Genomic DNA, 14,697 nt, shown 5'->3' on the forward strand with positions numbered 1-14,697 from the left:
GCAGCGAGCCCGGTAACTGTACTCCCGCAGTACCCCCCACAAGACCCCTCGAGGGACGCAGTCATAAGCATTCTCCAAGTCCACAAAGCACATGTAGACTGGATGGGCAAACTCCCACAACCCCTCCATTAATAATAATAACAAAAATCAACTTGCTACTTGGAAAGTAACTGCATCAACTAAGCAGAAAAACATTGTGGCATTTGTATTTATTTTTCTTAAAACATCCGCAAGGTCTCAAAGATCATTTTTAGGCACATTCAGAAAAAAAAAACAACAACACAAAAAAGGTCTTGGTATTTAAATTTTTTCCATGACAACTAACCACTGTGGTGATTTGGGTATGTCATTGGCTGGGAAATGTGAATTTCCCACTGACTGAGTGTACAACAACACCTCCACTATCGGAAGACACCACTTCACACTGGCTGGATGGAACAGGACTCACTCTGAACACACAATCCTGACTTAACAGTGCACTCTAGTGGTGGAGCATGAACTGGACTGTCTGGAGGGGTAGTTTTAGGACTTTTCAGTGATAAACCTCCATTCACTTACTAGTTAAGAAAACAAATCAAATATCAGTCAGGATTTAATGTTGCAGAAAAGGCTTTTTGCATTCAACTCAACATTTATTCAACAGCAGCCAGTAATTGTAAAAATCTAATCTGGAAAAATAATTTCTCATCAAAGGTCACTAAAACTAAAAATTCACAAAGTAGGCCATTTACAAGTTTCTTGTAAAATGTGTAATTTAAAGTTAATCAAACAAAATGTCTGCTTGGCTACTTTATATTTAGGCAGCCTCGTCAAAACAAACACACCGCTTCTGATTGTACAATTTTTTTTTTTTTTTTTAAAACATAAAGCACCATTCGAACGTTTTCAAAATGGATTCACAAAATTAACTCAACATTATTAACATAAACAACCCTGTGTGAGGAGAACGACACATACAAATCTTAATATAAGACAACTGTAAACTTCATCAAACTGTACACAAACTAAGATTTCCTGTGCTTTTAAGTAAACACAACATGGTGCTAGTCACTTAGTAAATATTCAAAACGTACTCTTACTGAATCAACAATACAAAATCAGTTTCAAGTCAGTTTACATAACAGATAAATTAAAGGTAATACTGGTAACCTAAAATGTAATAAAACACTCTCTTGTATATGTGATTGTGTAGCAGCCCTCTTACTCAAAGTGGAGATGCTCAACATTTATCAAAAACATTCAACAAGCAGCATCTCACTCAGATTAACGTGACGATCGATGGAATGACGGCTCTGCATCTCTGCTCATTTTTGCAACAAGATAAAACCAGACTGCTTTCACATCAGAAAACCTGTAACAGAAGAGAACAAACAAATTGTTCATGGCTGTACCGTTTTATGTATGTTTCTGTTAACTGAACAATACATTTACTTTCTACATACAGTTTAGTACTGCTGATTCATCAACAAGGCTTTGCAAAGTAAAAAGGATACAAAATTAGCACCATTCACCAGCCAAATACTGGTAAAGTATGCAAGTGTAGGGCTGGGCGGTATACCGGTTCGTACCGAAAACCAGTATTTATTTTTGTTATGATATAAATTTTTCATATACCGCAATACTGGTGAATAGCCCAAACAACGTCCGGAACATGCACGGTGGGAAAGTGTTTCAGTGGGGACCCATTTCACCACTGCACACTAGGCCTGCACGATTAATTGTATTTTCATTGTCATCGCGATGTGAACGTGCGCGATAAACACATCGCAAAAGCTGGTCTGACATGCAATAAGTTTTCTTTACATGCGCCATGCTTTCGCACTCAGCATGCTGACATTTGGCCGATCAGATGGAGCCCTGGACACATGGGCCATGCATGCACACTGTTTAGCCAATCAGATGACGCCCAGCTCCGCTCACGTTCCTGCAGGATAATTAGTAGCGAGAGGAGCGCAGAGAGATGGCGGAGGCAGGAGAGCAGAGCGGTGAAAATGCAGACGAAACGCTTGTGCCAAAAAGAAAAAGCACCTCCGCGATTTGGCAATACTTTGGATTCAAGCGAGAAGATGATTTACAGACTCAGGTACTGTGTAGGACCTGCAGAGCGGTTGTAGCAACGTCTAGAGGTAACACCACCAACCTCCATCACCACCTGCCGCACCACCATCAAGAGCTGCACGAGCAATTCAAGGCCAGTCAATCTAGAGCACAAACGTCGAGCAGCAGTAAAGTAACGCTACCATCACTGCAGCAACAGTCCATTGATCAGAGTTTTGGCCACAGGCTGCATCTTGCAATCGGTAAGTGTATTTGCTGTACGTGAAATTATTATCAGAGACTGAAGTATCACCCGAACTTGCTCAAGAGTGGGATGCCGTCTGAATATTATTGATCTTAATAAAAAATAGCAAATGCAATCCTTTGATGTAAAAGTTATATAGTTCATTTCCCCCACTGCATGGCCAGCCCTGAAACCAGGCTTTCTGGCCACATGCACACTGTACCTGTCAAATAAATTAATGATTTATTGATTTTGAGCTCATCCTTCAAATTAAAATATTAATATACACACTTAAATATATTTTCTTATTTATCCCAAGTCATATCGTCATCGCAATATTGAAGAGTGTCATCGCACATATTGCTCATATCGTGCAGGCCTACTCAGGGCTTGAAGCAAGAAAAAATACTGTGCCTGAAATTTTTTTAGAGGGCATGAAGGGGGGGGGTACCGGGGGCATGCTCCCATAACCAATAACAATTTCAAGGTTTTTAATGATGAAATATGAACAGTTCACCAAAAAAGGGAAATTTTGGTCATCAGCTACTACAAAATGGTTTGGGCCGGGCAATTTTAGATAGGGATGCACCGAATATTCGGTAACAGAATATATTCGGTAACCGAATATATTCGGCCGAATATTGCAAAAAAACACACATTCGGTATTCGGTGGAATAAGTGAAAAGCAAGGCCGAATAGTAACGCTGATTGCGTTACTATTCGGCCGTGCGGTGACGGACAGAGTAAAATGTCGGCAGTGTGGCGATATTTTACTCCGTCCGTCACCGCACTCGCATTTGCGACTAAAAATAGTTTTGTGCGGGCAAAATAAATCATTCAGCACGCTGTGTGAGTACAGATTTCAACCAGCTGCAGAAACGAAAGGCGAATCCCGCCGGTTGTGGGCTGAACGGGGGTCACAGACACGGACAGGAATACATATTCCTGTCAAATACTGCGGCGCATGATAGCGGCTTACCGGCGATGGAGAAGTCCGGCTCCAGGTGAATAACTTGTTGTCATGATTGCGCAAAAGTACCTGAACAGCCGAGCCATGGCAGCACACAGTATGTGGCGTATTAGAGGAGAAACGAGCCGTTCACATTTCTCTCTTTTAGTCCTTCAGTGGCAGGTAACGGCCCACAAACCTCACCGCACTTTAGGAACTGTTCTTTACTTGTCAGGGGAGGAGGGTGGCTGGTTGATTCTTATTTCATTTATTTATTTTATTTTGATCCCCGCTATGTTAATCACTTATTGATGCTGTTTTTGAAGTATGAATAAGTCAATAAGTAATTTATTCCATTGAAATATCATTGATGTATTATAGAAAAGTGATTTATCTTTTTATAAATGACAAAAGGCACATCTGCCTTTTTTTTGCTGTGGTATCCTGATACTACTCAGAACCGTGATACTTTCACTGGTATCGTACCGTGGGTCCCAATTTTGATACCGTGACAACACTAATCTGGAGGGGGTTCATCTGCAAAAACGAATGAAAACTAAAAAACAGCCTTCGGTATTCGGTATTCGGCCAAGCATTAAATATTATTCGGCTTCGGCCACAAATTTTCATCTCGGTGCATCCCTAATTTTAGGCAATTCTGAGCAACAAGAGGCAGAATAGGAAGACAACAAGAACGTCTGCATTAAAATGTACATTTTACATCAGTTGAGGCTTGAACTCACCACCTTTGACATTAAGGAGCATCTTCTATCTGATTGAGCTAATTAGCAAGTGACAGCTCATCTGTGGCTTCACAAATTATCTCTCACTTATTTCTACCACCCCCCCTCTCTCTTTCTGTATGTGTGAATTGCAACCCCCAACCTGTAGCCATTTGTGTGTGTGTGTGTGTGTGTGTGTGTGTGTGTGTGTGTGTTTTCATCTCTCTCATGTCTAGACCAAACTGAACAAATATTTATAGACGGACAAGCAACATCATAATTAAACAGGCTTTTATTTTTTAAATTCATTTTATTTTGAAAATTGGCCGGATTCTCTCGTCTTTTCTGTATCTGACTTCCTGTTTGGTACGATCCGCTCCATCCAGCTTGACAGAAGTGCTCGCAGCTCGCGTGAAAAATAGACCAGACGCTGAACTGAAGCGCTGCAGTGCGTGAGCCTCCACAGGCGCTCCGCTCTGCTCAGCGGCCGGTGTGGACAGTCAGTCAGATAGGTTAACATGGCCGCCGATTGAAAACTGCCTCAGCTGCTGGGCGCTGCGCTTCGGTTCCGCATCCAGTGTGTCCGTGGCGTGACTGAATGACAGACTGTGAAAACTTAAGGCCCGCCCTACTCTGCCTCCGATTGGCTAGAACTCCTTGTTTACCTTGAGTAATGTGATACACCATTGGTAGTTGGAACTATCACTTTGCTTTGCTTTAAAACAACTGGTTAAATGACTGTTGCTAAGGCAAGATGATAAAATATTCACGAGAAAAAATATTCCTGCACCAGAATATTCCTGCGCCGGAAATCCAGCACCGTGCCGGAGAACTTCAAGCCCTGCCTACTGCACACCACAGGCATGCTAGAGCTGGCGAGAGTGAGAGCATAGACAAAAGTTTAGAGGCGAGAATGGCTGCCCGAGAGAGTCTAGAAGGAAAGCAACTGTACACGTTGCTGAAGAAGAACACGATGACCCAGAACTCATACCAAAAGGCGCAGTGTTTCCCCTGTATGCAAGTAGCAGCGGCGCACCGCTGCTGCTGAAATATGACCGCCGCTGCTGATTTTTTTTTTAGCTCTTTAGAAACTACCGTTATATTATTTGGCGTTACGGACGCTTCATATCCAGCGTATAGAACAGGTCTATACCTTGTCCATCTATTGCGCAGCTCGTAAAATTTAAACATTAGCTAGCCATTATCTTTGTATACTTAACAATATCATGTTACTGTTGGATTTTGTTTATGTATACTCAAAATTAAAGACAATAAAGTGACTGCAAATCTTTTCAATAACACCTCTTCCCAGCAGCATATGATTGTATGACCTTGGAGAATGTTTTTTTAAACAAAATGCTTTCAACCACAATGATATGTTTTAGAAATGCTATAATTACAAAAGGTAAAATAAAAGATTAAATATTCACTAAGAAGAAAGCCGATCCTTAATGAAATTAATAGAAGCCGATAAATGTTGGCAGCAAAACTGTGATGAACTTCTTTAAGCTTTCACCTGATGCCATTAAACAACATGTTTTAAAACTTCTTACACTGCCTTGTTCCAGACACAGCGCTGAGTGGCATCTTCTCCTCTGCTTCATCAGCAGACTCAAAGGAGAGATCTGACTTCCCATCAGAGCCTTCATCTTCCTGCCCACACTTCTTCTCACTGTCAGGGCTACGAGGAACAGCTTTACAGGGGCTCTGCTCCTGAAACCTGAAAGTATCAGTAATAAAGAAAAGTTCATATATTAAGCTTAAAAATCTGTGTACATTTTTCTTTTTCCTGTCCGGAAAATACCCTGATTTTAAAATGGGTTTAAACCAATTTCCAAAGTATTAAAATCATTTTTTCCTGTTGCAAAAAGAAAGAACAGATCAGCAATGATTCCAAGATATTACTCTTAATGAATAAAATGTCTTCAATTTATGCTGCTTCACTTATATCAAAATAGTGTGTTCTATGTAGTAGTGTTGTCAAGATACTAACATTTCTAACTGTGTGAAATTAAATCAAAACCTATATGACTGGACCATGTGGGAATTTAATTTGAAAGGACAGACACAGGAAGAGGCCACGCTCAGCAGTCAGACAGGAGTCATGTTACAAACCAATCACAGCCGACAGATATCTTTCCCTTCTGTAAATATTCAGTCTGATAAATAGGAAAAGTTTATCATTTCAGTGCAGGGCTACCCAGAGCTTTACATCTGTCCAACGGACGATAGGCCGACACACTTATAAACAGAGCCTGGAAGAAGATCAGCTCTGCACTCAGGATTACAGGTAAACAGGCTATATGATGCTTGCTAAGGTTGCTTAGCAACCTCACATGCAACCTGCCGCCGCGTTCTTGAAAGCTGGTACAGAAGAGTAGCACCCAGAGCCCGATCTCATGTTTTCTAGGCGGCTGAAGTCGAAGCATGTGTACGGCTCTAATTTCCAGGGCTGGTACCTGCAGTTATTACACAGGCTAGTTAATAACATGTAGGGCAGGAAATCCAAAGTGTGTGATCATTTTGAGAAGGTGAAGGATGAACCCGAGGTGATATGTAAACTCTGCAGGCAAACATTTGCCTATCATTCATCGACTTCAAACACGACGTTCACAGATAAATATAGCAAGGCTATATACAGGGGTTAAAGCAAGAAAAAAAATTGTGCCTGAAATGTGGAGCATGGAAGATTTGTGTGCCTGAAATCTGAAATCTTTTCCAGAGCGGGGGGCTTGGTGTTGCGGTCACAAAATGAAGAAATAGAAATGTATGTGTTGCAAAGGAACGTGTTTATTATCAAAACAAACAAAAAGATTATAGCTTTAGTAGTTACTTTTCAGATTAAACTTATATAGCATAATGAGTTTATAAATAAAGATTAAACTTTCAGTGGTTACCAGACTTTTTGACTTATAGCTCCTACATCTCTTTTTTGCCTTGGTACTATTTATTATTAGAAGCTAAATCATTTAGGCTGTTTGCAAAATTGTATCTCGCTTGATGTGAATTAAACAGGCAGTTACGTCGAAATTTCGCCTCTGGGCAAGTATGTCCTCATTGAAATGGATCATATAATGTTGTGGTGGTGACTTTAAAACTTCAGCATAGAGGATTTTTATTGCAGCTTTCGTTTCTGTCTCGTTTCTGTTACCTTACCTTCAAAATTACCGCTGGCTTACCGGAGCCTCTCCTGCTCCGTCTGAGCTCTGTGTCTCAATGTGACATGATGTGAAAGCATGCACAGGCATCAGTGTTGATTGGCCATCACTTGTGCCGTGTAACCAATCAGAGGGGGATGTAGGCGGGACATTGTTACAAAGCTCAGTGCAGTGGGGACTGCAGGCAGGGAGGGACACGGCTGTATCAGAGCCAGAGGAGCGAGTTTTAAAATACATTTATTTGATTGGTTATCAATGAAAAAACGTCTGATGCCTATTATGGTAAACAGTATGTTGTGTTTACTCGCACACTGTGCGCCTAAATTATTTCCCCGAGTCACACATATATATATGTTTAGGGGAAAATGCGAGTGAAATGCTCGCACTGCAGAGCACTTCTGCCCGTGCCAGACAGAAACTTTGCCACGCTGGAAATCCGGCGCTGTGCCGGAGAACTTTAACCCCTGTATATAACATGATGATGTCTTTTTTTTTTCTTTCTTAGTAGCAGAATAACTGTTGTAAACATTAACAATAAAATAGAGTGAAAAAGTGCAGCTGGTGCTGGTGTATCGATATCAGCAAATTAATATTTAAACAGTGTCAAATATTCAGAATCGAAATGTTTCCGTAAATCAATATTTTTGACAACACTGCTATGTAGAACACAACGTAATTGTGAAAAATAAGAGTTGAAGTTGACAAGTTGCTTCAATAAAAGTGTATTAATAAATACAAAGCTCTTAGTGCCTACCTCAGTCCTAGCATGATGTCCATATAACTGGCGTGTCCGGCATCCACCAGTTTCTTAGCAACATGTCTGCCCTCTGTCAGGATGTCCACCATCCAGTGTGTGTTTGACACAAACTCTCTGAAGAAGATCTGGAGGTCCTTCAGATACAAACACTGCTGAAAGAAGCCTACTGCTTCATCAGTCCACTGTCCATCTGCTCTTACTGGCTTCACCCCTCTCAGGACGCAGGGATATGTCACCTTTGGGAGTTTCGTCATTTCCTCAGAAATCCTCTTCAACTTGGAGCAGTCTTTGTATGGGATGCATTCGTGGTGACCATAATCCACCAGGTTTAGAACCACTGTGTTGTTGACGTGTATGATTTCAGCCCTGCACCACTTGTTCTTGGTGCCTGATTTTAACAGGCAGCAGGTGCCAGGGACGAGGTGGGCTTCAGGAAGTGAAGGCATCTGTCCAGGGAGGTCTTCCAACATTATGGAAACTTTGTTCATGATGAGAAGCAAGTCCTCCAGAACAACGCTAAACTCAAATGGAGTTGACGCTGAAGCAGCAAAGCCAGAATATGCTTTATCTATACCAACAGGAGCAAAGACAAGTTGCTGAGGAGGGCTTAGGTCCAAGTCGCATTGACCTTCTGCTTTCTTGGTTTGGCTTTCAGCAATTGACGTGATTGTCTCTTCAGTCTGCTGCAGTGAGGCTGTAATTTGGCGAATGAGGAACAGTCCACTGATGACTATTTCAACCATCCAAAGGTTATCAGCTTCTGAATAACACTCAAACACCAGCTTAAGTTCTTCACCTATCATTGGTTTGAGAGTTTCATACCACAATTTGTGAGCATCCTCTCCCTTGCTGAACCCAAGGCTGCTCACCTTGCACAAAACTGCAAGGTGTGGGGTTTTTGTCAGCTCGTTACACTGCTTTCGGATTAAATCACTTGGAATTTCTTCTTTTCTCCCGTGATCCACGAGGAGGACCTGGCATTTCCCCGGGCCTACATGTTGAACAACAGCCCTGTGCCACTTCTTGTCCTTCTGTACTTGAACTAAGCACTTGAGGTCTTGCTTGAGATCTTCTTCAGGCACCATCTCACACTTGTACAGGCTGTCAGTTATGTCACTTTCCAGTGACGCAAACAGTTCACTGGTTTTCTTCAGTCTGGTGTAAAAACTGCAATTACTTAGGACTGAAAGAAGTGTACCATACTCTGTGTCTTTAGCTTGAATAATTTGAGGTATGACTTCATCTGAACAATCACTCTTTGATTCTGAGGTTTCTCTTTCATTCTCAGAATCATCCATGTTTGTGGTGGGTGCCCTGTGTGCTTCTAGTTTAGGTGACAGTGTGGCAGGTGATGTTTTCTGTATTAACTTTTCATCATCAACAGTGGGCGTCATTGTTTCGGATTTAGTGGTTTCATTTTCGCTCACTTCTTTTCTCGGGTAGTCTTCTTCACTGTCGCTCTCTCTCTCTTCTGTTTCAGATGAACTCACAGAAGCCTCCTCTTCATTTCTGGTTTCACTGCTACTTTCACCAGCTGCTTCAAGTACTGCTGGAGGACCAACTGCTCCATCAAGAATCTCAAGCTTGACTTCCCAATGAGATCCACGTTGGCAGACAAAATCAACCATGAGCGGCTTCTCCATTACAACGTCAGTGAAAGAAGCATCATTTTTGTACTTGCTTGTGTCCAACAGGGAGCATGATATGCTGAATCTTGGCTGAGAAAGATACTCCTTTGGGATGGAGTAGATCTTTTCCTTCCCAACGACTGCTGAGTTTCCATAGTCCACAAACTCAACTTTGAAACAGGAACTTCCTTCAAAGTCCGTAACAACAGAGCGATACAGAGCGCCGTCTTCCTCATACTCAGCCACTATAAGGTCACTGATTCTCAAAGATGTGGTTGTTGGCGAGGAATCTCTTGAGATACTTGAGTTGAGATCCTCACCCATTTTCAAGATGGCAGGTTCATCCTCTGAGAGTTGAAGGAAAAAACTGTTGACAGAGTCAATGTGGGAGACGAAACACTTTGCCCTGAAACCTGCGCTCACTTTCATGTCTGACAACCGAGGGATCGCTGTATCCACTGGTTTTTCTGACTTTGTGTTTGTTTCAAGGTACCGTCTTTCTTGTTTTATTTCAGAGGTTTTCTGAGGTTTTCTTTCATAGGTTTTCTGAGGTTTTATAGGGCCACTGCGCTTTGTATTGTCCTCATTTTGATGCTTTACCTGGGTCTTTTTGTTCAGAGCTTTCTGAACACAGTTTTTTGTGTTTTCTTTCTCTTTGCTGGGTGCACTCCCAACTTGAGTGCGTCTCTGGGCTTTCCATTTGGGAGAATTTGAAGACTGTCCTTTACACTGACTCTTGGACTTGACGCAAGTCTTTGCGTTAGCTGTGTGAGTTTTGTTTTTCGCCTTTGTGTTGCTCATTTCAAAACTCACAACAGTCTTTGGTTTCGGTAAGAGACCGACAATGAGCTCCTTTACTTTCTCATTGATGTTAACATCTCCATCAAAGAGTTCAACATTAAATGAACCATCTTCGTTCTTTCCAACTATGACGGCTCTCACTTGCTTGTTAAGGGTTGCACCGTCAAGCCATTCCTTGACATCTGCATAGAGCACTTCCTTGGACACTGAAGCAAGGTTACATCTCACAGCCTGCATGGGTGTGTACAACAAATCAGCAGAGTCTCTGGGGATAAACATGACATGGGTTTTCTCAGATATGATTGTGTTTCCATAATCCACAAAAAACACACTGAGATGCAGAGAGGAGTGAACAGGATGTGCCAAGCCCCTGTACCATTTGCCATCGAAGTATTTTGCCAGGCACAGCTTCCTCACAACTGCTCTTGTACTGGCTTGCATCATTTTCTTACTCTCCTTTGAGATTTTATTTCCGAGCTCTTCAATGGTTTCAGTGTTTCTGTCAAGGTGGCAGTAGACCTCCCACTGACTGCTAACATGAGTGATGTAGACCTGTTCTTCATTTCCAGGACTTAGGTCAAACGAAGAGTACACAAAAGACTCCGGATACACTGTGGACAGCTGCTTTGTTGAGTTTGTCACTTTGCTTGACGGGTCCTGTTCCAAGAGCAATTTTGTTATACTCTGTTGGGTTTGGGTGTTGTAGAGTTCCACAACATTGCACAGCCCTTTGTTTTTTACACTCAACTGAGAGACAACTGTACATCTTAGACCACTGGTGCAGTTGAGGGCAAAATCTTTCAGTAACTTACATAGCTCCGGACTCCAATCCCCACAGTTCTTGGTGTCAGAAGGTTCGATCAGGTTGTAAAGGCTGCACCTGAAAGCTTGTACTTCCAAATGAAGATATTCTGTCATTATTGCCATGAGATTGTGCTCCTTGATACTGAGGTTAAAGCCATAGTCAACCAGCATCACTTTGGCATGACCATTCTGTTTTTCTGTGATGAAGGCCCTGTACCACTTTCCATCTAGAGGTGACTTGGCAACACAACGTGTATCCTCTAATTGGAGGGGGACCGTATGGGTTGAGTAATATCGCTGAATTTCATCCATCAGTTTGTCCAAAGCTGGAACCTTAACTAGAGGCTGGCACCAAAAATTGGATGGAGACTCGATGTAAGAGCAGCAAACAGCAAAATCACACCCCGGCTTGATGGCTAATGCTTTGAAGCTATCAGGAGCTTCTGACTTCTCAGTTAGATTTTTGCAACTCTTCTCACTCTTCTCCCAATCTTCCAGTTGTTCTGTATTCCCATTGATGTCTGATGTCATACCATATCTTGGGCACTTTGTTTCATCTGTCACATCTGTGTTGTTTTGTACCATAGGCTCTGTGGAAATGTTGTTCCAGTATGCAGCTTGTTTGCAGGAGATCAGGAGCTCAGTGATACTTTGATTGTTGTCACTTCCCATCTCATGGAGATCAACAACAAATTTGTTTTTTCTCATCTGGACAACATGGACTAGCAGAGCTTTGTTTGACACAACTTGTCTGAAAAAGTCAGAGGTGGCACTGGTCCAGACTTCATCCTCAGGAAGAACATTAACAAGAGTGCAACAGAAGGCAAACGCTGATTTGCTGGAAAATTTCTCAGGTATCTTCTTGATCAGCATGTGTGGCACTTTCTCTATGTTCCCAAAATCGATAAAGAGAACTTCAGCACCGTGTTCAAGAGTGTCTGTCACTACACCCCTGTAGAAATGCATGTCTTTCTCATAAACTGCACAACACAGTGTCCCAGGCTCGGGATTCAAAAGCACCTCTTCATCCAGCTTCACTTGACTGAAGTTATTTGCCATTTCTGTCATCATTTCTTCAAACTCATCATTGCGTTTTTGTGTTCTGATCCAGAAGTTGTTTGGATTCTGGACATGCTCTACATAGCCCACAAAGATGGAATCTACAGCCACCTCTCCTGCTTCCAGTGTTTGATCCAGTGCTTTGCCCATGATTGTCTCATAGTATAAACAGTCACACTGAGGTGACAATTCTTCTGTCTCAAAAACTGACTTAACCTTCATTCTAGCAAGCTCTTGAATGGGCTCCAGTTCATTCACATGATTATCATCAGCCCCAATTACTGTCATAGAGTACAGGTACTTTTCTTCGTCAAAACTTAGGATCTCCACATCTAACACTCTTCCAAGCAAACCTGCCTTGAGAAAACTCAACTGCTGAGTTTTGACCTCCTCAGCCTGATCACTCAAGGAGGAGAGCGAGCATGGGAAAGCCATGATTGGAGTCGAATAGAGGTATGGTGGCAAGCTGTGGACGTTCTCAACTTTGACAGATTCAAAGAATCCGTAGTCAATGAACAAAACTCGAAGTTGAGAGTTGACTGGGAGATACTGTACAAAGCCTCTGTACCATTTCCCATCTTTGCCTTTGACTGAGCACAGTAAACCCACATTTTCTGGAGTCTTTGGATTGTGTTCTTTGGCTCTGTACTCGTTAACTGCAGCCAGCGTCTTTGACATTTCCCGAAGTTCTGTTTCCATACTGGTCATCTGACAGTAAAACAGCCCAGCACTGACAGCAGCAGTTACACGCACTTTGGCACGTGTCCCACAACTCAATCTAGGCCCACAGAATGACAGAATGTCTTCGTATCCTTGCAAACCACAAGGTCTGAGGCAAAACTCTTGTCCCCTTGGCTTTACAATTAGCAAGTCAGGCGCTGGCTCTGGCTCTCTGTTTTGTTTGAGCGGCACTTCTGTGAGCATCCCAACCAAGAGGATAAAAGTATCCGTGTCTACATGCCTCCCAAACCCATGTTTAACAAGGTCGTTGTTGATGTCAAGGGCTTCCAATAAGAGCACGTTGTGGGGCAGGAGGGCTTGGATGTAACCTGTGACATTACTTCCGATCAGAGTTGAGAGGTACACTTCCACTACAGAATGAGAACTACCTTGAAGCAGCAGCACATTTGCAAGAAAGCCACAAACAATCTTGGGAGGCAGGATGAACAGGTTGTTTGAACAGGAAGATATGTGGGCAATGTCAACACTCAAGACATTACCATGATCTATGAGGAAAACATCAAACAAGTCCTCTTTCTGGTTCTGGACTCTTCCTCTGTACCAGCGGCCTGAAGTCAAATCTTCCACGAGGCAAAACTCTCCGATATCCACTGCAGCTTTAGTCTTTGGTACATTCTGTATTTCCCCTTGCAAGATGTTATAGTCAAGTTCACATATGGTTTGGTATTGTCCTTGGAAGTGTATCAGGGTTGCTTCAGGGTTCCAGTCCAAGTGAGTTAACTTGAGGTCCACTGCCCAAAGGGCACATGGTGCAGATGGACCAGACCTGCAAATTTAAGTGACTTATTATTAGCCTTAACAATACTAATCCAATGTTAATAATTTCATGAGTTTATGACTTAATTCATTTAAGCACAAGGATCTATGCATTGTACAATCTATTTCAGAGCCTGGCATTTGGAGCAAAATGAAGACCATGCTATGTCTAAAATAACTAATTTATTTACTTCTCCCTTTATAATAAACAGACAATAGTTTACTCTATGACAGGGTTGTCAAGCATACAGCTCATGGGCAAGAATTAGCCAGCCAAAGGGTCCAATCTGGCTCACTGGATTATTTTACACACCTAATATTGATGCAATTGTGGTGCCAGGTTTCAAGAGCAAGTTAACAGTAAGTATCATACTTCATGTAAAATGCTGCTTCAGAGGCTTTTCCTTACCACAATACAGTTCTCTGCAAAAATTGAATATCATTCAATATCTTTAAGTATGACCACAACTGTGCAAAACATTGTCAATAAGCAGCTACAGCATAAAAGATGCTTTCAGAAATATTTAAAACAATATTGGTGGAACCCTATTGCTAAGGCACTGCTAAAACTTTTGATTTGAAAATGGTTTGTGAGGCAGGGGATAACTTAACATGCTTCCGCCATAGCTTCCACTTTAGTTTGGTGTGACGATGCGATTACTTCACAAGAGAGGAAATATATGGAAAATGTACATGTAATGACAGTGAGTAGTAGATTGACTGGATGTGGAAAAACTGACACAGACTGTTGAAATTGCACTTATTTTATTTTTAAGGCATCTCAGGCAGTTCATCATCTCTTTTGTTTTCATAATTGTGCACACTTGTGCTTTTTTACACTAGAACTAGGGCTCCGGGGGGTTTTCGGACCTAATTGTATTGCAGAGTTTTGCACAGCGGCGACCGGATCTTTGCTCTCAAACCACAAAAAAATTGGTTGGCACACAGTCTCCTTCAGTACATTATTCTGTGCTTTCTTTTGATTTTCACATTGGCTAGTCATCCTGTTTAATTTGTCTTCTGATTAAATCGGAACCGTTG

The 14,697-nt window shown here is 42.0% G+C and overlaps 1 protein-coding gene across 1 annotated transcript in view; it reads right to left on the reverse strand.

Moving 5' to 3' along the window:
* Positions 1 to 281: 281 nt before the first annotated feature.
* The window catches only part of tdrd15 (tudor domain containing 15), a 20,563-nt gene continuing 6,147 nt past the window's right edge, over positions 282 to 14,697 (reverse strand). Inside the window, exons 3-5 of the mRNA XM_050058254.1 lie at positions 7,865 to 13,666; positions 5,506 to 5,672; positions 282 to 1,351 (exon numbers count right to left, since the gene is read on the reverse strand). Coding sequence (XP_049914211.1) covers positions 1,338 to 1,351; positions 5,506 to 5,672; positions 7,865 to 13,666 — 5,983 coding nt within the window. The 3' untranslated portion in view covers positions 282 to 1,337. The remainder of the gene's footprint in view (positions 1,352 to 5,505; positions 5,673 to 7,864; positions 13,667 to 14,697) is intronic.

The sequence above is a fragment of the Epinephelus moara genome, chromosome 12 (assembly GCF_006386435.1).
Source record: "Epinephelus moara isolate mb chromosome 12, YSFRI_EMoa_1.0, whole genome shotgun sequence".
In the NCBI taxonomy this organism is placed as follows: Eukaryota; Metazoa; Chordata; class Actinopteri; order Perciformes; family Serranidae; genus Epinephelus; species Epinephelus moara.